Here is a 25,030-nt window from a genome sequence, read left to right on the forward strand (position 1 = left end):
ATCCGTAGAATGACAGTTTTCTTTCTCCTGATAACGACGTCCTCCTGAGCAGTCCCTGCCCGGGGATCCGAATGGGGGACTATTTTACCTCCGGAATATTTTACCTAAGAGGACGCCGTCATCATTTAACCATACAGTAAAGCTGCATGCTCTCTGGAAAAATTACGGCTGTAGTTTCCTCTTGCTTTCAGCCGTTCGCAGTACCAGCACAGCAAGGCCGTTTTGGTTAGTGTTACAAGGCCAGATCAGTCAATCATTCAAACTGTTGCCCCTGCAATCACTGAAAAGCTTGCTGCCCCTCTTCAGGAACCACACATTTGTCTGGCCACTCAACAGATACCCTTCCATTGTGGTTGCACCTACGGTACGGCTATCTGTATCGCTGAGGCACGCAAGCCTCCCAACCACCGGCGAGGTCCATGGTTCTTGAGGGGGTACTAATCAACAGGAAAAATTTGAACTTTTCTGGATTTGCATTTTTGAAAAAAAAATTCTGTAAATTATACAAAAAATAGCTCAAAAGATGACAGTAAAATAACTTTGATTGATATGTCCAAACGGAGGACACCATTGTAATCATAAAGCAATTATCTTTCAAATAAAATAAACTATAACAAAATTCACATCTTCAAAATGGTGTTCGCAGTGTCATCTTTGGAGGCCCGTACCTTGGGGCAGGAATTTTTTTGGAGAAAACAAAAAAAAATGTGTTTCTTACTTGCTCCTGAATTTTAACATACGCTAAATTCAATAACATCTGAGTCTATGAAGGCAACCCCCCTGCCTGAAATCATACGTCTGGGATGAAATTTGAAGAGGTGTGACAAAATATGTGAATAGTTTGAAGATAATGAACAGATAGGAATATTAACAGCATGCTTAATTCAATCATTCACGTTTATAAATTTATTTTCTGAGCTCTGCATTTAGGCATCTCACAAGCACCATGAGATTCTGCCATTAATTACTATTCATTGCAAGCACACATGATCTTTAACAAGCACTCTGTACTCCATATGGGAAAAATTAATGACAAAGTATCTATTCCTTGTATTATAGTGTAATTTTGTTAAAATATATAGGTTAATGGCATTATGTGTCTTATTAGAGTCTCAGTTTCCGTAAGTCAGAACAAGCCATTTGAGTTACATTGTATAAAGAACAAAATAACACTATGCAATTAATTTAAATATTTTATTTGACAAATGGACAGACTCTGGACACGATGACGCTGACCGATTAGGGAAATTCAGAAATCTCTTATCATGTATTTGTAAGGTACAGCATGAGACTATCAAAACGGCCACATAATATTTAAAGCATATGGGATTACTGTAAAACAAAAAATTGCCATGTGGTTTGACTGAGAAATGGTTGAGAGCCAGACAACAAATCTAACACTTTTTCTTTCTTTTTTCCTAGTACGTATTATAACTTTCACTCAGGCTGTACTTAGTGTTTGTGAAACTGCATCATGGTTAACAATCTGCTCTAACTATAATTTGTCTCATATCTGGATGGAGGAGCATAGTGAGGATAGATGTGAGCAAACGAAATTTAATGGTAACCCACATTACATAACTATGGAAGGTTAGTTATTGAGCCAATCTCTATCTCCACCACTCGTTTGGTTTATCTCGAACAGTGGTGGTGATACAAATTTACATGAAGGATTGTCTTTCTTGAAGGAGTTGTTGAAGATTGTGGATAGGCACAGTGTAATAAGTCTAACTGACAAAAAGCATGTTTTTATGTGTAAATAAAATATTACCTGTAAAGGCCCACACTATACATCCACAACTGCTGATACTTCACATAATCTTCTATGTTAGCTCCACAATTTTCCAGCCGCTGTTTATAGTGCTGAACATCCATAATGAGATGTGATAGATCCAGGGCATATTTTAATTTTATTGTGTCTACTGTTTGCATTATCAGACCATATTCATCACTGAATAAATCAGCATTGTTGTAATCATCTTCATACTCATCTTCAAAATCATTATCACTAGCACTATTGTTTTCACAAGGTAAATCTTCAAGAATTGAAATATTACCAGCATTAGGATCATCCTGCTGAAACAGACTATCTGGATTTTCATTTCCATCTCCCTTCAACCATTCAATGAAAATCTCATCACTGACTACGTGACCAACCATAAATGATCCAAGCTGTTTAACAGTAATTCCCATTTCCTTCAAAGAAGAAATGCTGATTATCGTATTGTTGTTAGCAATTCTCTCTAGATGTTCTTGCAAAGAACGAATTTGACTGATAACATTTTGCATTTCTGAGATTATCTCCCTGCTAGATACTGCAGACACTCTCACCACACGATGCCGTCGAACTTCTTTCAGATTGTATTCCTCTAGAGCTTCTGACTGTGACTGGCCACCAATGCGAATTATTTCTCTTGTGTATTTTAAAGTTCCTTCAAGGACTTGGTCCAATGCATGGTTAGTGTAGCACACCACAAGAATAGGTCTACGGTTTGTGTTCCATATAATTTGGTTGTCAAGAAAAGTTTTTATTATCTTCAAACCAAGAAAAGTTTTTCCTGTTCCTGGTGGACCCTGTATTATAACGAAATCCTTGGTCAAAGCAGTTCGGAATGACTTATACTGAGAAATGTCCAACTTCAATTCATCTTCTGTAGGCCAAGTGTCCATTTCAGTTATAGACACTTTGAACTTGCCAATTTTGTATATTACTGGATCAGATTTTGCACGTATGTACTGGGGCAAACCCACTTCTGTAATCCCATCAACAATATAAGGCTTCATTGGAAATGCAGCAAAGGGCATAGTCTGCAATGCATTTAATACCTGTCGGTATGGTTCAAAATAAACTTCACTTTCTGCCACTGTATATGCTCTTTCAAATATAGTAATATCTATCTCGTCAATAAGTTCAACGACAACACAACCATTTTCTAGTTGTTTCTTGTCCCTCTCAAGAACTGTACCAAAAAAGAAGGTACCAAAATTGTCATGGGTAAAACACAACAATGAACCAAACATAAAACGTTTGGAATGCTCCCAAGGAACATTTCTCAGTTTATTTTTAGTATCAAAGTTTAGTACCACACCTACTTTTTCTTTAACAGTCACAGTGTTTAAAAATAAAGCATCATGATATATTCGCACATTTTCAATCCTCTTAAATCTTTTCTGCCCTTGGAGAGCATGTTCCGTATACTGTGATATACCCTCACGTAAGGGGCCCACAAAATCTTCCCGCAGCAAGCGAAACTGAACATCTAGGTAATGTTCAACATCAATATATGCTCCCTTGATGATGCTAGGTCGTAAAAATGGTTTACCAGCAAAATCTTCAGCAGTGGGGAATATGCTACAGTATCTGAAATTATCAGGGGGCTGCAAATATTGAAGCTGCTCCATTTTGCTACTTTGTTTTATTGAATTACGTTCATTTTCTTCTATCATACTTCTAAGCTGGGCCTTAAGACATTCAAACTTCTTCTTAATATCATCACAGTTTATACTTTGGTACCTTTGTGCACCTTCTATGGACAATTCAGTCGTAACAAAGAGATTCTTGAACTTTTCACATGCTGTCTGTGGAAGCAAATTAACAACTGTTGCATAAAATATTAGAAGATTTTCTAAGAATGGAAGTATCTTAGACTTCCTTGAGTGGTGTTCTGTTGGGACCTTGTTCATTTCTTTTTCTAGTTGGATTAAGAAGTGTGGTTGGCATGCTGCAATCAAAACAGTTGTTTTGTTGTGTTGGAAACCAACTACACACACTTTTTCAGCAAGTAGCCTTAATGTAAGGTGTACTAAATCTGGGGACATTTCTTTTTTTAAAAATTCAGTGAATCCTATTTTGGAGCTTGCTAATTTTACAACTACTTCCATTGGATCTTTTTCAAGAAGGTTTTCCAGAAATTTATATCCAGTTCCTTTAATTGATGTAGAAGATTTCTGCCTGTCTTCAAATTGCGATTTATTCCTAATAAACTTAGAAGGAGTTTCATCTGAACCTTTTCCACCAACACTCATATTAATTTTTTCTGAATTAGAGAGACTATAATGAGACCTCCATCGATCAGCACTTTGTCTTTGCCCTTCATCCAGGGGCAAAAGACTGGAATTTCCAGGGTGACTTGCACTGGTTCCAAAACATTGTGGAAAATTTCCAACTTTAAATTTTGAAGGTAATCTGCTGTGAACATTTGATTCTACAATTTTTTTTTTTCTCTCGCAGTTTCCTTGCCTTGTTGGCACAGTAGTAGAAGAAAGTCTGTCTTGTCTCCTCTCTTTGGGTTCAAATTTGTTTTGTGGAAGAGACTTATGTTCTGTTTTGTGTTCTGTTCTGCTTTCTCTATTGGCATTGTCAAGCGCAGAGAAAAGTTTGTCTGACAAACTTTCCATAATGCTTGCCCCAACACACAAAGTCCTGTAACAAATTAAAATAATATAATTAGAAACTGCACTGCCAAAACAATGTAAATAAAACGCGCGCATGCACACACACACACACACACACACACACACACACACACACACACTGTACTGCTACTCTTATGGAAATTTGAAGACTTATTTTTCTAGTGTTCCTGACGCAACAGCTAAATGTGAAGTCTACAAAATTTTATTTACCTAATTGGAAGACACACTGCAGTTTTCCATTAACAAAACACTTATTCTGTCAGGAATTTATTTAATATTCATATTTTTCTATTTTTATAGTATCTTATCGGAGAGCCAAGATCTGCTGACTACATACTTTGAGAGGACCTATGCTACCAGCCCAACATATGAAGGCTTTCAACTTTGTTGTGCCCATGTACTGTGATTTTGAAAACTAAACTAATTCATAGATTGGTGATGATCAATTCATTTTCCTGTTTTGTATTCAGAGACTTCCCTTGACCAAGATTTTGGAAGTCAATACATCAAACCAAAAAAATGGAGAGAATTTATATTGTCTTTTGGAAGGTTTACTACAAACGAACAAATATTTACTGGCATAGTAAAGAAATACGGCTTTTCATTTTACAAAAGGTACAAACTATTAATGAACAGCTTCATTACATTTTGCACATGAATGTAAAAATATTCTAACATCGGTTCTATCATTCATGTTCTCTTTTTATATTTATATAGCTCTTTTTGTGAAGAACTGACAAGACATTATAGTAACTTAGACTACAGACAAGGACGAATATAAAATATACAGATTTCACTGGCATGAATTATTTTTGTCAGACACCTGACATGGCAAAGGGAAATATCACTACAGTAACTGCACTAATGGTATATTATTAACCTCTAGTATGGTGAGGTTTCTCTCAAGAAAACATACAAACACATCAAACATACGGCACACTGTAAATAAAACTTTGATGGATTGAACTGAATGAGAATAAACAATTTAAACTATAACTCAATATCTTCACAAACATCCCTTGTTTTTCACATAATGAAAATATAAGAACATCGCTTCAACCTATCACCTATTAGCAACCCCGCCATGACAAGCAAGTTTGATCATAGGAGAGGTGACGAAAGATGAATACTGTATACTACAGTTATCACACATAAACTACTTCATTACTAATATGAAGATATTACATGTAATCAGAAGAGTTGATTTTTCACAACAATGAAGAATAATTATTTATCTGCTTACACTGTACTATAAAGTCAGTAATTACTACGAAAACAAGCTAATTTGTTATGAAGTAAGTGTTTTACTCATATGCTTGCATAATTATTACATCAATGCACAAAATTTGGGTTTGATTTTGGAGACAAAAAGTTCCAAAAGTGCACTTTATCGTAGTGTAGTGTACTCTCCACCATCTATTGAAAAGAGCAAACCATTAATATTTTTGTGTGCATAAAGTGCAGCAGCAGTTTACTATTTTTGTCTCCCATATTCCATTTTTTAGGGGGGCGGAGGAAGGGGGAGGGAGGGAGCGGAGTGTCCAAAACAGTGGAGATCTCAAGTGCCCTTGTCATAGCTTAAAATAGTCAATTACTGAATGAATTTGAAATCAATATTACTCAGAGCCTCATCGACTGGAGCAGAGGGATAGCTAAAAACAATCATTTCCCCTTTGAAGAGGTTGCTCAAATGGTGAAAATTAAATTTCCTTCACCCTACTACTGTGCAAATAAAAAAAACAAGATCTACAGTTCATGCTGTATCTGCTAAAAAACCTGATAATTCAGATGGCAAACTTATATTAAAACATAAACTGTTATAAAATTGGCACTGGATTGGAAAATGATGCACTGTCTATGGTTGGTTGCAGTAACTACAGAGTGATGCGGGGTCTCCACTTAGCAAATAAAGGTGACTAAAACAAACAACAGTGCCCAATATGCATCCTAGCTAAACGTATTTCCTCACAACAAGAGGGGCGAGAGGAGGTCATGCAAGCAATTGGGAAGTGTTTAATTTCCCAGAGTTTGTTCCCGTATGGAGAAGACCAGTGTTCATGCCAGAGTGACACAATGTTCCTATGAACCACAATACAGATATCATCTGAAGGGACACAATAGCTAAAAGGCCTACAAATTTAGACTGCAGCATCGGCAGCTGCATTGACAGCTTTATTCCCCTGCATCCAATGACCAGGGACTCGCACGAATAGCATATTGGATCTAGCATCTGTGAGCGAGTCAGCACATAAAACACAACTGAGAAGCCTGTGTCATCGGACGTATTGGGTGGCATGATAGAGGGCAGAACATTCTGCAGTAAAAATCAAGCCCCATATTCCTTGTGCATAATTTAATCATTTACATTTTGCAGCACAGCAAAAAAAGATATAATGAAGTACTTCATCAAGTGACTATCTGATAATGCACTACAGGAAAGCAAGCTAACACAGAGATGGCTTACCTGAACATTCAGTACAGGAACCGATACAGAATAAAATCTCTACTTATGGTTGGTTTGATGAACAGTTTGAAATCAATTCTTCCGAATTCTTGCAATTGTAAGGGTGTCAAAAATGAATAATCAGCTGTATACAACTGCGCAGAAATAATCTTTCACTACATTCACTTGGCTGCCTCATGTCACCGTGCCCAGCATTTAGAGGTGTGTACCAGCTAGTAGGACCATTCTTTCTCGCAAGGAAGATATCACAACAATCTTTGACAGACAGCATTTTATTTGACTGCATACTACATTTATCACATTACAAAGTTAAAATAATGAGGACTTAATAAACTAACACAGTCAAAAATACAAAGCACAACAGCCAACAGCACATAAAATCTGTATACCACTCACTCATTCTTTGTTTTATCTAGCTGGGCGAGATGTATCTTTTGAAAACATTTAAGGCCAAGTGCACATTTGGAAATGTTTAATACAGTGAGAATGTTCAATTGGTTGCAGCAGCTATGTAGAGATGAAGAAACCTGCATAGGATAGACGAGTTTGGAGAGCTGCACGAAACCAGTCTCAGACTGAAAAACACAACAAAATGTAAGGTCCCAGCGGTATTAAGCCGCATACACACTTCTGTTGGAAACATTGTCTTCTGTGATGTTTTGCAAATGTTTCCGACTTCGTTTCTTGTCTCTACTTCTGTCCACACTGGCAGCAAACATTTCTCGTTGTGTGTTCACGCCGTCTGCACTGCTCTTTGTATTATTGTGTTTGTATCATCTGCTGCTGCATTATGTCTGGTGTCGAGGAAACTATAATGATATGTGGTGCTGCATTATTAATACTAGGTTTACACAAACAAAATGAAAGGCTTCCTCGTTGTTTGTGGAGTAAAACATTCTCTAGAAGAACTGGTGGGAATAACTTCCTACGTGAGCTGAGTATGGAAGACGTCTCTGGCTTCTGTAACTTCACTCAGATGTCATCTGTCGATTTTGAAAATCTGGCAAATATGATAGCACCATTGCACCATTTGTTCCAAAAAAAGATAAGAATTTCAGGAAAGTGATTTCAGTCAACCAAAGGCTTGCAGTTACTCTTCGTTTTCTGGCAACAGAAGATACATTTCAGAGCCTTGCATATTTATTTCACATTTCGAAGCAAGCAATATCTCGAACAGTACCTGAAATATGTGGAGCTCTGGTGGAAGTACTGAAGGATGTAAACGTAAGTAAATGAAAAACACCGTTAAATAAGCAAATATTGTAAACGTAAGTAAATGAAAAACACCGTTAAATAAGCATCTTTTCAAAATGTTATTATTTGTCAATTACATTATAGACCTCATCAAACACATCATCTTCAATAGTGTTACCAGTGTCTACATAACTTGTAAATACGACAGGGGAATAACTATTTGATGATGATGGCCCTGCCACATACCCACTGTCGACTGCTGACTTTCCAAATATGCTACATGCTGTTTCGTTAATACTTCATTAAGCAAAGCCATTGTTTTTGCTTTTTGTAACTCTGGGAATTTCTGCAACACTGATGCCACATACTGATCACATGTACTACATTCATCGCTCTTATTATTTTCTTGTTTTTGCAGCACTTTAATTAACAATTGAGATGCAATCTTGTAGGGTTGCTGCATATCTTTTTTCTCACCCACTCTTCTGATTTTTTGTAGCGCAGGACTGGAAGGTCCAGCCACATCCTCTTCATCTTCATTTCTGACCTCTAGTTAATGTACAAAAACCTGAAATCAAATTTCTTTCTTTCAGATACCGGCGGCTGAAAACGACTGGCTTAAAACAGCTTATTGGTTCTCACAGATTCTTCAGTTCCCCCATTGTGTCAGAGCAGTTGATGGGAAACATATCGTGTTACAGTGCCCTATTGGTAGTGGAAGTGAATAATATAATTATAAAAGGTTCATTCAGCATTGTGCTACCTGCTGTTGTTGATGCCAGTTACAACTTTTTGTATGCAGATATCTGCTACCAAGGCAGAATATCAAATGATGGTGTGTTCAAAAACGCGAACATAAGTGAGTTAATTAACAAAAAGAAACTAAACTTGCCACAAGCTGAATGTTTACCAGGTGGCACAAAGGCCCTACCATTTGTTTTTGTAGCAGACAATGCTTTTCCATTACAGAAAAATATTATGAAACCCTACTGAGGAAAACATGGTATAGGTTCAAAAGAGAGAGTTTTTAATTACAAACTTTCTAGGGCCAGAATGGTTGTTGAGAACACTTTCGACATTATGGCTTCAGTTTTTCCATGTGCTAGAAAACCTATGTTGCTACAAACGCAAATAAAAACAAACAAGCATAATTTTTGTACCTCATTTTCCATAGTATCTGTTGTCTCCTTCGACTCATGAACATCATCCTAGAACTGTAGCAGCCGATAGGTGAAACAGTTGGAATCATATGCAGTGTCTGCACCACAACCAGAAGGTCTGCTGGAAATCATTTTTCTTTTCTCACGCCTGTAAGCAACCATGGACGATTGTATGTTTTTTTCTACACTTTCCTTGTCTGTGCCAAAAGTTGCTGCAATTTTTGCAAGTGCATCATGTATTTTAATACTGTTTTTATATTCCTTGCTCCGGATGTTCCGTAAGCAATCCTCCCCCTGGTTCATGGCAATTAAATCAACAATTTGTTGCCTTGATCACTCCATTATTTTAGAAAAATAAAGCAAAAATGACACTATAGTAAACACAACACCACTTAACAGTAGACGACACATACACACACATACACGCTAGCAATCTGCAACGGTGACAAGTGGTAGCTAGCCTGAAACATTGTTTCCTTTGATCTGTACCAACACTGCTATGGATAAATGTTTCTGTGTTTTGAAACATGTTTCCAAACATTAGGCTCAGTGTGTAAGTGGCTTTAGGTGTTTTTCATTCAAAACCTCTCTCCACCACAGGCAAATCCTACTTCACATATTTGGGTAAGCAACTACAGCATGGATATTGTGCTCTGATTGGACAAAGAGCTATCTTTCAATAAACAGGAGCTGTGCAATTAAATTTTAGTTGCTCCGTGTGAAAGTACAGAAGTGAAGCCATGTGACTGCCTCCTGTATCTGCATGCACAGAGACACTTGTGACCTCATGATCTTACGTTTGAGCTCCAATACAGAACAGACAGCCTTAGACCATCTGCCTCTACACTATCTCTCTTATTCTGACTTTGTCCTAAAAATGTCAACATTTCCTTCCACCATCTTTAACTTCCACCATCTACTCCTGTTGCAATTGAGACTGAAATTCAGGGTAAGACACTTTCCTAGAAGCTCTTGATGGAACTCTCTAAACTGACTCTGACACAACCACCTGCTCCCTCCTGTTCACATCTTGCTCAGCATTCTGTACAAGTAGATGCAATAAACAACACTGTTACAAACAGTTACACACCAACTGCTTCATACCGGTAGTGTTTTGTCATACATGAATCAACAGATAAGTTCCCACCTCAACAATATTCTCTAGTTCTTTGATAATATTTGTATTTTCTTTCCATGGCAGTCTGCTCAGTCATATCTGGTGTGTCTATTCTAGCATTCGAAAATCCAGAATGGACTATGACAATATTATGTAAAGGAACACCATAATAAGCAACAATGTCAGAGTGGTGGTTGGGAGCGAGGTTGTGCAGGGATGGAAGAGTGTGTTATTTAGGTACAGTGGGCAGCAGTATACCAGTGTGGGAGGGGTGGGAAGGATATCCTATTTTTTCATTACTTACATCTATACTTACTCCTGAAGTAATTCCTTTATTATAACTGCTCTAACACTTCCGATTTTCTGTTCTTTGGTCATTCTAATTTCTTTTCTCAGATTCATACCCTGATTCCCACCTGATTCCGACATCTCCTAGTGTTGCTCCTAAGTTTTCACTATGCTCAGATAATCAGTTAACTTCCTGTCAACACTATCATTGAAGTCTCACTTATTGTACTTTTAGTCACAATATTCCTACATTATCTTAACTTTGCGGCTCCTGCTGCAAGTGCTTTAGTCTATCCTTTATTTTAGTTCCTCCCCCCCCCCCCCCCCCCCCCCACAAGTTCTCACAATAAACATCTCTTCTAACACATTTTGATTTGATTTCAGTAAGCGAACAATATGTTGATTGTATTTGTCTCCCTGCTGGTTTCTGATATGTTTTCTACTGATACTAAAGCTGCCCACTTGGTTTACTGTTTGAATCTTCCCATTCAGTATGTCATAATACAGACTTGTTACCTTCACTGTTCTGTTCATTGCTACTGTGCTGAATAAAATACAGCTGAACCAAAATTTTTCCTCTGTCCACATTTGTTCACCTCTCTTAATACCTCACAGGAAAGAATTCAATTAGGAAGCTCAGTATTCTCAACACGTGTATAACATTATTTACATAAAACAAAGGAAAATCAAGAATGAAATGTAACAATACAATGAAAAGGATAGTTGCTACTCACCATATGGTGGAGATGCTGAGTCACAGAAAGGCACAACAAAAAGACTGTCACACAATTAGATTTCAGGCAACAAGACCTTTGTCAAAATTAGACAACATACACATATCCATACACTCACACAAACACAACACAAAAAACACAAACACAACCACAAACTCTGGCAGCTGGAGTCTGGCTCTTATCTGCTGGATTTTTTTTTTTTTTTTTTTTTTTTTTTTTTTTTTTTTTTTTTTTGGGGGGGGGGGGGGGGGGGGGGGACATCAGAAAGACCTGACAAAGATGCAGATAAATTAAGTAAAAAGGTTAGATGTCTTTGGACAAGCCAGTCAAAGAAGTTATAAAACGCAGAATACGAGCAGCTGCTCGAGCGTCATCAGCTAAAATATCTGGTAAAGTAGATGGCAGGGACAGGACAACACGAAATTGACTAAAACGGACACGACAATAAAACATGGCGCACTGTTAATGCCTGACCACAAGGGCACTGCGGGGCTGGGTCACCGGAGAGCAGGTAGCGGTGGCTAAACCGGCAATGCCCAATCCGCAACCTGGTCAGAAGGACCTCTTCTCGCCGAGATGGTCGGGAGGACGATGTCCAAGCAGTTGGGAGCGGTTTTACTGCCCGGAGCTTGTTTCCTTGGAGGGATGACCAAGCATCCCACCACAACGACACAAGCCTCTTACAGACATCCCCACGAACGTCAGATGACGTGACACAATGGGAGGCTGGCCGAGGCAGGAGGACTGCAGCCTTGGCTGCAGCATCCGCAGCCTCATTCCCAGACACTCCTACATGTCCGGGAACCCACAGAAAGCTGACAGGAGAACCATTATCAGCGAAAGAATGGAGGGACTGCTGTATCCGTTGAATCAAGGGATGGACCGGATAAGGAGCTCCAAGGCTCTGAAGAGCACTGAGTGAGTCAGAGCAGAGTACATACGATGAATGGCGGTGGCGGCGGGCATACTGAACGGCCTGATGGAGAGCAAAAAGCTCAGCCGTAAAGCTCGAACATTGGTCGAGGAGCCGGTATTTAAAGGTGGCGGCCACGACGACAAAGGCACAGCCAACACCATCGTCAGTTTTGGAGCCATCAGTGTACATAAAGGTGTGACCAGTAAGTCGAGCACGAAGTTCGACAAACTGTGAGCAATACACTGCAGCCGGAGTACCCTCCTTCGGGAGTGAGCTGAGGTCGAGATAAATAAGAACCGGAGCCTGCAGCCAAGGTGGTGTCGGGGGCTCTCACCCTCTCTGAAGGTGGTAGAGAGGGTAAAATCCAATTGTCGAAGCAGGCGACGGAAGCGGACTCCGGGGGGCAGCAGGGCAGACACATACAACCCGTACTGACGGTCGAGAGAATGGCGATGAAGGACTGGTAAGAGGGGTGGTCGGGCATAGACAACAGCCGGCAGGCATACTGACACAGCAGTACGTCGCGCCGGTAGGTCAATGGTAATTCGGCAGCTTCAGCATAAAGACTCTCGACAGGACTAGTGTAGAAGGCTCCGGTCGCAAGACGTAACCCCCGATGGTGGATGGAGTTGAGCCGGCGTAAGAGGGATGGACGAGCGGACGAGTAGACGAAGCTCCCATAATCCAGCTTCGATCGGACTATGGACCGATACAAGCGAAGCAGGACAGTGCGATCCACTCCCCAAGATGAACCGCTAAGGACTCTGAGGACATTAAGGGAACGTGTACAACGGGCCGCCAAATAAGAGACATGTGGAGACCAACACAGTTTCCTGTCCAACGTGAGCCCTAGAAACTTAGTTGTTTCCACGAATGGGAGAACAACGGGACCGAGATGTAAGGATGGCGGAAGGAACGCTTTATATCGCCAAAAGTTGATACAAACTGTCTTCTCTTCAGAGAACCGGAAGCCATTTGCCATGCTCCGTGAGTAGAGGCTGTCTAGACAACGCTGAAGGCAGCGCTCCAGGAGGCATGTTCTTTGGGCACTGCAGTAGATCGCGAAGTCATCGACAAAGAGAGTGCCTGAGACATTAGGTGGAATGCAATCCATAATTGGATTGATCGCGATGGCAAAAAGGGCTACGCTCAAGACGGAGCCCTGAGGCACTCCGTTCTCCTGGAGGAAGACGTTGGACAATACGGAACCCACACGTACCCTAAACTTTCGATCCGTTAAAAGGGAATCAATAAAAAGGGGCGTAGGCCCCACCTGTGCATAGTGCGGAGGATACCTCCTCTCCAACAGGTATCATAAGCCTTCTCCAAATCGAAGAACACGGCTACCGTTTGGCGCCTTCGCAAAAAGTTGTTCATGATGAATGTCGACAAGGTCACAAGGTGGTCAACAGCGGAGCGGCGGCGACGAAAGCCGCATTGGACATTAGTAAGTAGCCGTCGAGATTCAAGAATCCAGACTAACCGAGCATTAACCATGCGCTCCATCACCTTACAGACACAGCTTGTAAGAGAAATGGGGCGGTAACTAGAAGGAAGGTGTCTATCCTTCCCGGGTTTGGGTATAGGAACAACGACGGCGTCACGCCAACGCATGGGGACCTGACCTTCGGTCCAGACGCGATTGTAGGTACGAAGAAGGAAGCTTTTGCCCGCCGGAGAAAGGTGTGCCAGCATCTGAACGTGAATGGCATCTGGCCCCGGAGCAGAGGACCGGGACAGTGCAAGCGCACGTTCGAGTTCCCGCATAGTAAAGGGGGCATTATAAGTTTCCAGATTCAGCGAGTGGAAGGAAGGTCACCGAGCCTCTTCTGCCTCTTTCCTGGGAAGGAAGGCAGGGTGGTAATGGGCGGAGCTTGAAACCTCCGCGAAAAAGCGGCCAAAGGCGTTGGAGACAGCCACAGGATCAACAAGGACCTCATTACCTGAGGTCAGGCCAGGTACCGAGGAGTGGGCCTTAATGCCCGACAGCCGGCGCAGGCCACCCCATACGACAGAAGAGGGAGTAAAACTGTTAAAGGAGCTGGTGAAAGAGGCCCAACAAGCTTTTTTGCTGTCTTTGATGACTCTACGGCATTGCGCTCAGAGCCGTTTGTATTCAATACAATTCGCCAACGTAGGGTGGCGGCGAAAGGTGCGTAAAGCACGTCGTCGAGCACGGATAGCGTCCCTACAAGCCTCGTTCCACCAGGGGACGGAAACGCGACGTGAAGAAGAGGTAGTACGAGGAATGGAACGTTCGGCAGCATTGATGATAACAGCCATGAGCTATTCGACCTGACTGTCACAACTGAGAAAATCGTGGTCCGGAAAGGTCGCCAGGGAGGAGTAAAGTCCCCAGTCAGCTTTCGGTATGTTCCAGCTCGAAGGACGTGGGGATGGGGTGTGGTGCAGGAGACGAACGACACAGGGGAAGTGGTCGCTCGAATAGGTGTCAGAAAGGACATACCACTCGAACCGACGGGCAAGAGAGGTAGCACAGATCGAGAGGTCCAAGTGGGAGTAGGTATGAGTAGAGTCTGAGAGGAAAGTCGGGGCGCTGGTATTGAGGCAGACAAGATTGAGATGGTTGAAGACATCCGCCAAGAGTGAGCCTCTTTGACAGGATGCAGGAGAGCCCCAAAGGGGATGATGGGCATTGAAGTCGCCAAACAATAAAAACGGCGGGGGAAGCTGAACGATCAGGTGCATCATGTCAGCCCGACTAACAGCAGATGACGATGGAGTGTAGATGGTACAAACTGAAAAAGTAAAAGCAGAAAGAGTAATACGGACAGCTATTGCTTGGAGTGGGGTGGTCAATGGGATGGGATGGTAATAGACATCGTCCCGAACGAACAACATGACCCCACCATGAGCTGGGATACCGTCCACAGGGGTGAGGTCATACTGCTCCGAGGTATAGTGGGTAAAGGCAATACGGTCAGTCAGGCACAACTTGGTTTCCTGGAGACCAAGGACGAGCGGACAGTGCAGGCGGAGGAGCAGTTGTAATTCCTCCCGATGAGATCGAATATCTCTTATGTTCCAATGTAACAAGGCCATCGCTAGTCAAAAAGTTGGGGGAACGAGACGGGGGAAGAGCTGGTCACCTCGACGGCCGCGGAGGGCCAGGTTGCGAGGGAACAACGCTACAACCGGCGGGAGGCGGATCCGGTTCCATCGAGTAGTCGCCAGCTGCGGCCTCTGTCCCTGGTTGTGTAGGAGGGGCAGCATCATTTGCCGACAAGAGGCCAGCTGAGCGCCTGGCAGCAGAGCATCCCGGCGAAACTGAGAACGGCCGGGAGCAGCGACTCACGGATGGGGCGTCAGACGAAATGCGCCAGGGTGGAGAGGGGGATAGAGACTTCTTCTTGGAGGCCTTCTTGGAAGGCCGAGGAGGCACAGGGATGGTGGGCTGGACCCGAAGAAGGTCCTCAAGCGCGGGGTCCGTTTTGGAACGCCGGACCTCGGAAGCTGGGGTCCGGAACGTTTCCCCGATGGACACCTGAGAAAAGGATCGCTTCTCAGGTGGCGGGGGGGAGAGGAGGAGGAGGAAGGGTGGCCCCCGGGGCAGAGGGGGCGGGGGCCACGGGGGAGGAGGATTTGGAAGGGAGGGATTTGGGAGGCGGAGGCAGAGCCCCCTGATGGGCGGAGGAGGCGGAGGGGGGACAGGATAGGGGTGAGGATACCGCAGAAGGAGTGGACACAACTGAGACAAACGAAGTGGTCAACGGCACGGGATGGAGGCGGTCATACTTCTTCCTGGCCTCAGAATAAGAGAGCCGATCCAAAGTTTTGAGTTCTTGTATCTTCTTCTCCTTCTGATATGCGGGGCAGTCTGAGGATCAAGGCGAGTGAATGCCAGGACAATTAACGCACCGAGGTGGTGGGGTGCATGTATGTTCCTCACCAAGAGGACGTGCACAATCACCACAAAGGGGCTCAGCCTCACACCGTGACGACATGTGCCCAAAGCGCGAACACCGAAAACAGCGCATAGGAGGCGGGACATAAGGTCGCACGTCGCACCGGTAGCACATCACCTTTACCTTCTCCGGGAGAACGTCCCCCTCGAAGGCGAGGATAAAGGCCCCGGTGTCGATGCGACGGTCTTTGGGGCTGCGCTGGACTCGCCGGACGAAATGCACACCTCGGCGCTCCAGGTTGGCCCTGAGCTCCTCATCAGATTGCAGCAGGAGGTCCCGGTGAAAAATAACCCCCTGCGTTCTATTTAGTGCCAGATGCGGGACAATGGACACTGGGATGTCCCCTAGGCGGTCGCACGCCTGGAGCGCCGCCGACTGTGTGGCGGAGGTGGTCTTTATAAGAACGGACCCCGAACGCATCTTACTGAGAGCCTCAATTTCCCCGAAGATGTCCTCAATGTGCTGAATAAAGAACATGGGCTTGGAGGTGGCGAACGTCCCCCCATCGGTTCGAGAAGAGACCAAATAGCGGGGGAAGTACTTCGCCCCAAGCCGGCGGGCCTGTCCCTCCTCCCAGGGAGTGGCCAAGGGGGAAAGGGCAGGAGAACCAGAACTAGAAACGGTACCTTTTATTTTGAGACTCGGCTGCAGAGCGACCTGATACGTGTTGACGTTTCATCTGCGAAACGTCCGCCCCGATACCACCCACTCCGACCAGGGGCTCTCCCCACGGGCGCCACCCAGCCTCAGCAAGGGTCACCTGGCAGGATGACCGTTGCCAGGAGTCCTGATGCCCCAAGGAGACGGGCATCTACTCCTTGGCCGACGTGGGGAGGGTGCAGCTCAGGTATCGGCAGTACGATCCCTGTGTTGTCAGGGGGCTACAACCTAGAGGGTACATGACGACCCCACCACAACGGGCTGGCTACCGTGCTGGATTTCTGGTGCCATGGAAAGTCCATCATGATCGTAGGTGCAGATGGGGACGCACTATGGGCGTAACTTGTACAACCCATCAGGCGTTTAGGCCCAATGTGAGGAATAGTGGGTATGGTTACAACGCCGGTACAATGCTGAGTGCCAAGGTCTTAGTGCACTGAGGACCAGTGGTACACCACGTAAGGCGTCCTTCCCCAAAAGGCTCGTACTTCTGTAGAATTTTGAAAAATGGAGGTCAAACCCCAAGGGGGACCATCACATGGAAGGCCGAAACGGTTGAAACTCCTTTCAGTCGGCTCTTACGACAGGCAGGAATACCTCGGGCCTATTCTTACCCCGGACCCGCAGGGGGGTTATCTGCTGGATGAAGGAGCAATGGAGCCTTTGATGTATCCCTATCCTGTGATAATTCTGCAATGTTTTTTTTCTTAGCTAATATGCTACTTCAGTCCCCAGTGACAGTCAAGACTACCATTCTATATATCTCTATTCTGTCATTTCTAGTTTACATTGTCCAGTGCCAGTGCTAGGTTTCCAGGGCCCCGGGTACGCGTTCTTAGGCTCCTCCCCCAATTTTTTTTTTATTTTAAACTTTTTTTTTTTAAGAAAAATTTAATGCGAAATATTAAACAATGCCTTGTTTTAAGAAACTCTTAATGCTCACAGTTTATAGTTTTGTGAAGTATCGTAATTATGTACTTACTTTCTAGCTATTTTCGATGTGAACTCTTCTATGAAATGAAATGAGGTCCTATGCTTCTTGACAGAGCTTAGGGGAATGATGCGGGAGACCCACACAGCAGTACTAGGCAAGGTCCTAATGGAGGTGGTTTGCCATTGCCTTCCTCCGACCATAATGGGGATGAATGATTATGACGAAGACAACACATCATCTTTTATAGTCCTGGTATAATCTAACAAGTGGGCTATCTCTGAGTTTATTGGGATCACAGCTAACCCAACAATCTGCTCTTGTCCCACTGTAGTTCTCAAACAATACTTTACTCTTGCAAGAACATTAAATGTCTGTTCTGATTGGGCAACTGTAACAGACAAGTTGCAGAACATCCATGAGGCTGCTATTATATTTGTAAATAAGTAACTATCATTGCATTCAAGAATAGCACTGAGAAGGAGAAGAAGAGGAAAGTGGCTCAGATTCAAGATTAGCTGCATGAGTCTTTTTTAACTGCGAAATTTCTTCTTTTGAAAACCACTTCTACGCAGTATAGAGATGCATGCATTCTGACAGTGTAGAATTGTGTAGGGTTACGTAGTTAGACAAGAAAGCAAATGTGCCCATCATATTGTCCATGATGACATACTTTATAGTTTGCTACAACTCTATGCAGAATAATAGTGAAAATATTAGTTTAATACTGTCCTCTCACCTCAGGTTTAAATCTGTGTGCAGCAAGATACTCAACTCGACTGACTTCTGAACACTAAATATGACTAACGACCAGCAAGTAATGACAAGCCACAATACAAAACAAAATAACAAAATACAACAAAACAAACTTTTACATGTTCACACTCTCGCATGAATTTGGCGAATGCGGTGCTGTAATCTTGGCTCGTCAAAACTTGCTATCTATCGCTGGGCCTCTACAGAAGCTCATAGTAGAGACTGACTGACAGCAGCTCAGCCAGCCTGCTGCCTTCTCAAGTACACAAAAGTGAAAGCATTATCATTTTAAAATAACTAAAATGTGACCACTGTCTTCTACAATGTCGTCCTAATGCTCTAAAAGTTGAAAATCTTTCCCAAATTACAAAAAGAAGAATGTATGAAATATAAAAATTTTAGATCAATTAATTAAACTTTTCATGTATTTAACACTTATTTGAGGGGTAAAATACAAGCTACCAAACACAAACACTGTTTCAATATACTTAATTTTGTTATTAATGGATACGCTTTAACTACTTATTATCATATGAAGCTAAACAAAAAGTTTCAAACTTCTCAAAATGAGCACCACAGTAATATGTAACATTTATGTTCGATATGACTAGACATGAACTTATCTGATAATTAAAACACTGTCCCTACCTTGATCAAAAAATTTTTCTCATACTGCCATTAAAATTTGGTATCAACTAATGGAAATCAAAATACATTAATAGATAGTACAACACTTGCATGTATGTAATAATATTTTTTGCTCTACAGTGCCGTGCCATACACGAAAGAGCATAGAAAATGGCATTAATTTAACTATTAGTTATGAAAAGATGAAAAAAGTTGTGGGATACCTCCTAATATCATGTCATAACTCCTTTTTCCTGCTATAGTGCAGCAACTCGATGTAGCATGGAGACAACAGGTCGTTGGTAGTCCTCTGCAGAAATATTGAGCCATGCTGCATCTATAGCCATCCATAGTTGCGAAAGTGTTGCCAGTGAAGGAATTTGTGCACAGACTAAACTCTTGCTTATGTCCCAAAAATGTTCGATGGGATTCATGTTGGCGATCTGGGTGGCCAAATCATTCACATGAAATGTCCAGAATATTCTTCAAACCAATAATGAATAACTGGCCCAACGACCTTGTGCGTTGTCATCCATAAAATACCAACATCGTTTGGGGACATGAAGTCCTTGAATAGCTGCAAATGGTCTCCCAGGAGACAAACATAACAATTTCCAATCAACTGGACCAGAGGACTCAGTCTATTCTGTGTAAAAACACAGTCCATACCATTATGGAACCATCACCAGCTTGCACAGTGCCTTGTTCACAACTTGAGTCCGTGGCTTTGTGTGGTGGGTGCGCCACTGACTAACCCTACCATCAGCTCTTACCGACTGAAGTATCAGAACTCATCTGACCAGGCCACAGTTTTCCAGTCATCTAGCGTACAACTGATACGGTCTTGAATCCAGCAGAGGCACTGCAGGCAATGTTGTGCTATTAGCAAAGACACTCACATTGCTTGTCTGCTGCCATAGCCTATTAACACCAAATTTCACTGCACTGTCCAAATGGATACATTTGTAAAACATCCCAAATTGATTTCTGCAATATTTCATAGAGTATTGTTTGTCTGTTAGCACTGACAACTCTTTGCCAATGCCACTGCTCTCCGTCGTTAAGTGAAGGCCACTGGCCGCTGCATCATCCATGGTGAGAAGTAATGCCTGAAATTTGGTATTCTCGGCACATTTTTGACATTGTGCATCTCTGAATATTAAATTCGCTACAGATTTCCGAAATGGAATGTCCCATGCATCTAGCTCCAACTATCATTCTGCATTCAAAGTCTGCTAATTCTCATTGTGCAGTCATAATTATGTCTGAAACCTACGAATCACCTGAGTGCAAATGACTGCTCCACTGCCCTTTTGTACACTGTGTAAGCAATACTACTGCCATCTGTATAAGGGCATATCACTATCCCATGACTTTTATCACCTCTGTGTGTGATTATATATACCCAATGCCCGTTCTGACAATGTGTAACAGTAATCAGTATATATAGGGATGATGATATTTTAACTTTGATGTTGTGTTTACAACCTCAAGTCAACAACAGCTGCAATTTTTTCCCACTGGAATAACTGGAGACATGATAAAAATAAATTTTAGGCTGCCATTAAGTGATACATTTCAAAAGTTTAGCAAAAGATGGAAGCGAACCAGATATCTTAACAATAGCAGGCAATGGTGCCACCTACAGAATCACAGCAACCAATTAAAAATCTACTCAATCACATAAATACGTTTATCATGTAAAGATGATTAGTATAATTTTTTTCTTGCTGTTTCTGTTGTACGGTGTCCAAACTTCACACAAAATCACATGGTTCTCGCCAAAACAGCTCTGATGCTGCAATATCAATTATGATAGGAAGAAAGCACTTTCTGGACATCAGATTCACCTTGCACATATAGCTCTCTTAATCCGTTAACTGATACGATATCCAATGCAAATTTTGTATTTGTAATTACTTCCGCAGCAACTGTTACTATTTTGCATAGTTGTCTAAAACTTTGTCAAGCATGTGCATTGACTATTACTCACCTGTTGTTAACAGAGTGAACTGCACAGGATTATTTGTGTGAAGAAGTTACATTTTTCAGAGCTACAAGAGAATAATATTTTCAAAACAACATAAGTTATAGTATTATGCAAATAACTTCCATCACATGTGTACTAGCATTTTCTGTAATGGTTTTAGAAGATACGTATCGATCGATATCTCTCTCTCTCTCTCTCTCTCTCTCTCTCTCTCTCTTTCTCACTCTCCATGTCCCCCCCCCCCCCCCCTCCCAGGCTTATTTTATTATTTTCCCATGAGGGCTCTCTGAATTTCGATCCCCACTTGAGACTCCAGGTTCCACCTAAGACAACACCTTGTTTTTCTTTTCTCCCCAGGCAAAATGGGAGACCTTATAAATCATTTCCTATAAGGTAAATTGAAGACATTGGTCATGCAGGCTGTTGCAAGAAGAAAATGAAAGCTAATATCACTTCTAACTGAATAAATGAAGATGCAACTTGCATAATACCTACCCAGATCTAGTAAAAATAACAGCAGTGATGCCATTTGGTAGTAGCACTAAAGGGAAAGTCTGCAGTTGTTTGCTTTGAATTATTTGTTGATGAGCTAGTACTGAACTTGATTGTCATTGAAAGTGTCCAACATACTAATAGAACAATAACAAACTTGATCCAACGAATGCATAAAGAGCTTCTTGGGTATACTGCTTTTCACTGGATACCATGTTGTTCCACAGGTACAGCTACAATGGAATGAAGATGAAGATTTCGATATTAGGTTTGTATGACAGCTTGAAGCAAGAAGATGCCTGGAAATCAAGTGCCACCTTCGCTTCATTGATGACACTCATCTATACAGAATTCTAGCATACAAAAGAGATAAACTTCTAAAAATTCTTACCTTGACCGACTTACTGAATAAGAATTTCATGAAATTTCGTTTTTTCTGACAGCCTAAGAATGTGATGAGCAAACAGTCTGGTATTAATGACACCATATTTGAAATAATTTATTCCCTGAAAACCAGTGAGACACAGAATGAAACAGTGGGTCATGTACTGTTCCCACCATCTACTGCCTTGCGAATGAAAATAATCCACTGCTCCAATCCAGACTACAGGTGAATACAGGGTTATAAATATAAAATCAAATAGGGGTAATGCAGGAGTAGGTTTAATAATGAATAAAAACATAGAAGTGTGGGTAAGGTACTACAAACAGCATAGTGAATACATTATTGTGGCCAAGATAGATACAAAGCCCATGCATACTACAGTAGTACAAGTTTATATGCCAACTAGCTCTGCAGATGATGAAGAAATTGATGAAATATATGATGAGATAAAAGAAATTATTCAGGTAGTGAAGGAAGACGAAAATTTAATAGTCATGGGTGACTGGAATTCGTCACTAGGAAAAGGGAGAGAAGGTAACCTACTAGATGAATATGGATTGGGGCTAAGAAATGAAAGAGGAAGCCGTCTGGTAGAATTTTACACAGAGCATAAATTAATCATAGCTAATACTTGGTTCCAGAATCATGAAAGAAGGTTGTATACATGGAAGAATCCTGGAGATACTAAAAGGTATCAGGTAGATTATATAATGGTAAGACAGAGATTTAGGAACCAGGTTTTAAATTGTGAGACATTTCCTGGGCCAGATGTGGACTCTGACCACAATCTATTAGTTATGAACTGTAGATTAAAACTGAAGAAACTGCAAAAAGGTGGGAACTTAGGAGATGGGACCTTGATAAACTGACTAAACCAGAGATTGTATACAGTGTTTCAGGGAGAGCATAAGGGAACAATTGACAGGAATGGGGGAAAGAAATACAGTGGAAGAATGGGTAGCTCTGATGGATGAAGTAATGAAGGCAGCAGAGGATCAAGTAGGTAAAAAGACGAGGGCTAGTAGAAATCCTTGGGTAACAGAAGAAATATTGAATTTAATTGATGAAAGGAGAAAATATAAAAATGCAGTAAATGAAGCAGGCAAAATGGAATACAAACGTCTCAAAAATGAGATCGACAGGAAGTGCAAAATCGCTAAGCAGGGATGGCTAGAGCACAAATGTAAGGATGTAGAGGCTAATCTCAATAGGGGTAAGATAGATACTGCCTACAGGAAAATTAAAGAGACCTTTGGAGAAAAGAGAGCCGCTTGTATGAATATCAAGAGCTCAATTGGAAACCCAGTTCTAAGCAAAGAAGGGAAAGCAGAAAGGTGGAAGGAGTATATAGAGGGTCTATACAAGGGCAATGTACTTGAGGACAATATTATGGAAATGGAAGAGGATGAAGATGAAATGGGAGATACAATACTGCATGAAGAGTTTGACAGAGCACTGAAAGACCTGAGTCGAAACACGGCCCCGGGAGTAGACAACATTCCATTAGAACTAGAACCTCAAAGTTTTTATTTCTTCTCCATGGATTTTAATTCCTACTCCAAATTTTTCTTTTGTTTCCTTTACTGCTTGCTCAGTATACAGTGTGAATAACATCAGGGATAGGCTACAATCCTGTCTCACTCCCTTCCCAACTACTGCTTCCCTTTCGTGCCCCTCGACCCTTATAACTGCCATCTGGTTTCTGTACAAATTGTAAATAGCCTTTTGCTCCCTGTATTTTACCCCTGCCACCTTCAGAATTTTAAAGAGAGTATTCCAGTCAACATTGTCAAAAGTTTTCTCTAAGTCTACAAATGCTAGAAACATAGGTTTGCGTTTCCTTAATCTAGCTTCTAAGATAAGCCGTAGGGTCAGTATTGCCTCACGTGTTCCAATATTTCTACGGAATCCAAACTGATCTTCCCCAAGGTCAGCTTCTACCAGTTTTTCCATTCGTCTGTAAAGAATTCGCGTTAGTGTTTTGCAGCTGTGACTTATTAAACTGATAGTTCGGTAATTTTCACATCTGTCAACACCTGCTTTATTTAGGAGTGGAATTATTATATTCTTCTTGAAGTCTGAGGGTATTTTGCCTGTCTCATACATCTAGCTCACCAGATGGTAGAGTTTTTTCAGGACTGGCTCTCCCAAGGCCGTCAGTAGTTATAATAGAATGTTGTCTACTCCCGGGGGCCTTGTTTCGACTCAGGTCTTTCAGCACTCTGTCAAACTCTTCATGCAGTATCATATCTCCCATTTCATCTTCATTTACATCCTCTTCCATTTCCATAATATTGTCCTCAAGTACATTGCCCTTGTATAGGCCCTCTATATACTCCTTCCACTTTTCTGCTTTCCCTTCTTTGCTTAGAACTGGGTTTCCTTCCTTACATACAAGTGGCTCTCTTTTCTCCAAAGGTCTCTTTAATTTTCCTGTAGGCAGTATCTATCTTACCCCTATTGAGATTAGCCTTTACATCCTTACATTTGTCCTCCAGCCATTCCTGCTTAACAGTTTTGCACTTCCTGTCGATCTCATTTTTGAGAGGTTTGTATTCCGTTTTGCCTGCTTCATTTACTCCATTTTTATATTTTCTCCTTTCATCAATTAAATTCAATATTTCTTCTGTTACTCAAGGATTTCTACTAGCCCTCGTCTTTTTGCCTCCTTAATCCTCTGCTGCCTTCACTAGTTCATCCCTGAAAGCTACCCATTCTTCTTCTACTGTATTTCTTTCCCCCATTCCTGCCATTTGTTTCCTTACGCTCTCCCTGAAACTCTGTACAACCTCTGGTTTAGTCAGTTTATCCAGGTCCCATCTCCTTAAATTCCCACCTTTTTGCAGTTGCTTCAGTTTTAATCTACAGTTCATAACCAATAGATTGTGGTCATCAGAGTCCACATCTGCCCCTGGAAATGGCTTACAATTTAAAACCTGGTTCCTAAATCTCTGTCTTACCATTATATAATCTA

General features: G+C 41.8%; 1 protein-coding gene across 1 annotated transcript in view; it reads right to left on the minus strand.

Annotated features, from left to right (window-relative positions):
• LOC124595720 (NFX1-type zinc finger-containing protein 1-like) overlaps positions 1–25,030 on the minus strand; it is a 413,636-nt gene that overhangs the window by 356,074 nt on the left and 32,532 nt on the right. Inside the window, exon 2 of the mRNA XM_047134586.1 lies at positions 1,772–4,423. Coding sequence (XP_046990542.1) covers positions 1,772–4,398 — 2,627 coding nt within the window. The 5' untranslated portion in view covers positions 4,399–4,423. The remainder of the gene's footprint in view (positions 1–1,771; positions 4,424–25,030) is intronic.

This window comes from Schistocerca americana, chromosome 2 (assembly GCF_021461395.2).
Source record: "Schistocerca americana isolate TAMUIC-IGC-003095 chromosome 2, iqSchAmer2.1, whole genome shotgun sequence".
Lineage (NCBI taxonomy): Eukaryota > Metazoa > Arthropoda > Insecta > Orthoptera > Acrididae > Schistocerca > Schistocerca americana.